Source organism: Rhagoletis zephyria, unplaced genomic scaffold, assembly GCF_001687245.7.
Source record: "Rhagoletis zephyria isolate East Lansing unplaced genomic scaffold, Rhagoletis_zephyria_1.1 Rzeph_scaffold_05898, whole genome shotgun sequence".
In the NCBI taxonomy this organism is placed as follows: Eukaryota; Metazoa; Arthropoda; class Insecta; order Diptera; family Tephritidae; genus Rhagoletis; species Rhagoletis zephyria.
The window spans coordinates 29,249-31,801 of NW_016162981.1; the positions used below are offsets into that span (position 1 = coordinate 29,249).

Genomic DNA, 2,553 nt, shown 5'->3' on the forward strand with positions numbered 1-2,553 from the left:
GCATCCCATAGGCGTGGATTTTTGAAGTGAAGCTTCTTAAGCGGCGGTAGCAAAATTGCAAAATTGGAGAGTGAAATTTTTAAAACTGAAAACGTTACATGAGTGAGAAGGAAGATATAGGTAGTATAGGGAAGGGGAAAAAAGAAGTAAAGCGACGCATGACGGGTACGAGTACCTACATATGTATATATGTATGTTTGAATGCACGTATGTATGTATACATACAGTCAGTCAATAAAGTTTAGGTACAGCGAATTTTTTACAATACGGGCAACTATTTTTTTAATATTTTATTTTTCGATAATTTTTTATAAAAATATGGTTAATTCTACAACAAAAAACCAAAAAATTAGAGTTCCAGTAAGAGTTCCAGTTAGAGAGAGTAAAATGCCAAAATCACAACGGGCGTAATTAAACAAATTTGATTTTACGGTAGGATAATCAAAGAACTCATAAAATTCGACTATCAACAAAACAGGCGAGTAATGCAAGTTAGGCGGCGAGATTGAAGAGGGAGGTTGCGATACAATAGAATGTAAGCCATTACTAACAAATATCAAGTCTAGAAAGCGATTCAAACAATTATACAAGCCATTGACCTGAACTAATCCAATCCCTAGTAAATTATCAATAAAGTAAGATTCATAAGAACTATTAATATTTGAGGGTGTTAAAAATTCATCATTATTCAAAAAATGCCAATTAAGATTACTTAAATTAAAGTCACCAAGAACACACAGTTGATCGTTACCAACGACACGGTGAATGGCAATCACATTTTCGACGTGGGCTCGGTATAAAGCATCATTACTAGCTGGAGGTATGTAGGAGGTGCAGAGATAGAGGAAGCCGTGAGCACCACGCAAACGAACGCAAAGTTGGTCGAGGAGCGTATCTTCATTCAGCAGAGGGATAGATGTAGCTTGGAGGTTACACCGTACGGCTATCAGCACACCTCCTCCTCTGCTAAGCCCAGTTTTGTTAACGTCCCTGTCCTTGCGGAATACGGTGAAGAGCATCATATCAAAAAATTCAGCGTCGANTTGATAATAGATCTTAATATTGTTAGATGGAAGCATAGGCGATGAGCCAACTAAGCTTGCCGCGTTTGTTTCCCGTCTTTTTGAAAAAAAACGGAGCGGACAGATGGTCACCTTAGCCGGCCATAACTCAGGCTTCAGCACTTTCTTGTAGTCATCACCACTAACACCAAGCTTAAAGTTGACATAATTCAAAGAATCCACATCGGCATCCTTCTTTACTAATTTATAGCACGCTACTAATTTCTCGTCTATGTTTGCGTGTTTCACAACATAATCAATAATGTTAGCAGCAGAGACTGTATTCCGAAAGGAGGACACATGCAGCCACTTAAAGCGGCGTCTTACAGGTGCTAAATCAGCAACGTCAAGTTCACCACAATCACTAGTTCCAACAACAATAGTCTGATCAACATGAGTCTGATTATGACGCTGTCTATCACGTTTACTCTCACGTTTTCCAGCCAGATTTATCGGCAGCAACAGCAGTATCTACAGCATCTAAACCCCACAGATTCTGTTAGTTGGGTTATATTCAACTTCAAACTGCTCAATTTCCCTCGGTAAATGCTGTTTTTCGCCCATTTTCAAACGGTTCCCCAGGGGTCTGAGGGAGGCCCGAAGGGGGGTCCGACTTTTCGTAAAGTGGGGACTGTCCCCCTACCCCAAAAACAACCTNACGAGATATCTCTGCAAAAGATGTTTTGCCTCTTTTCCTTTGGAAAAAAAACCAAATTTCACCAAGGGGTGTGTGGGAGGGTGGGGTGACTTTTCTTAAAGAGTCGTCCATCCTTTTTCCGCCCTCACTCAAAAATCGTTGTACAAATAACTAAACATTTCCCATTATTTGCACCATAAAAATCAGTAGAAGGGGGCCACGCCCTTTTTAATTTTTTTCTTATCACTTGCCGCTAACCTGCACTTATGCCAACTGGAATTAGGGGTCAAGTGTTCGGCTTATTTGGCAAATCCACTCTAAATTCTTTAATTATGCAGAAGCTTAGGTAATTTCGCACACAGGCTGATTATCTACAAATAAAATAATTGTAGTCACTTGCTTCACTAGAATTCCATGAGGTGTCAGCCTTCAAGTCAAACATGTTGTGCTTGCCGTACTGTTTCACATCTTTGCCTTGCACTGAGCTGACACTTAATAAAAAAAAGTTTATTATTTAAAACCATATTTAATATTGTGTAAAAACCTGCATCCGAAATTCACATAGCGCAACAAGTTCATCGCAAATGTAAACAAAAGCACTAGATATGATATTTATTAATCGTTGCAAGCAAAAAACCGACGAATTGTTATACGAAAAAGGCAAAAGTTTTTGTCTCGATAAATTTATCGGAATATCTTAAAGGTACGTTTACATATAAATATAATCCCAATCAATGCTCGTTTGTTAATCACCGTCAAGGCGAATATATACAAGATGGTGTTACTAGAAGAGCTGATTTGTTTTTTGGGTAAATTTTAGTGAAAATCGTCAGGAAAAACCAAAAAAAAGGATAA

At 38.5% G+C, this 2,553-nt stretch overlaps 1 protein-coding gene across 2 annotated transcripts in view; it reads right to left on the reverse strand.

Annotated features, from left to right (window-relative positions):
• The window catches only part of LOC108372595 (nuclear receptor 2C2-associated protein-like), a 12,131-nt gene extending 9,781 nt beyond the window's left edge, over positions 1-2,350 (reverse strand). For both annotated transcript variants that reach the window (XM_017628322.1, XM_017628323.1), the window contains exons 1-2: positions 2,243-2,350; positions 2,099-2,189 (exon numbers count right to left, since the gene is read on the reverse strand). In XM_017628322.1, coding sequence (XP_017483811.1) covers positions 2,099-2,189; positions 2,243-2,277 — 126 coding nt within the window. In that variant the 5' untranslated portion in view covers positions 2,278-2,350. The remainder of the gene's footprint in view (positions 1-2,098; positions 2,190-2,242) is intronic.
• Between the last annotated feature and the right edge of the window lie 203 nt (positions 2,351-2,553).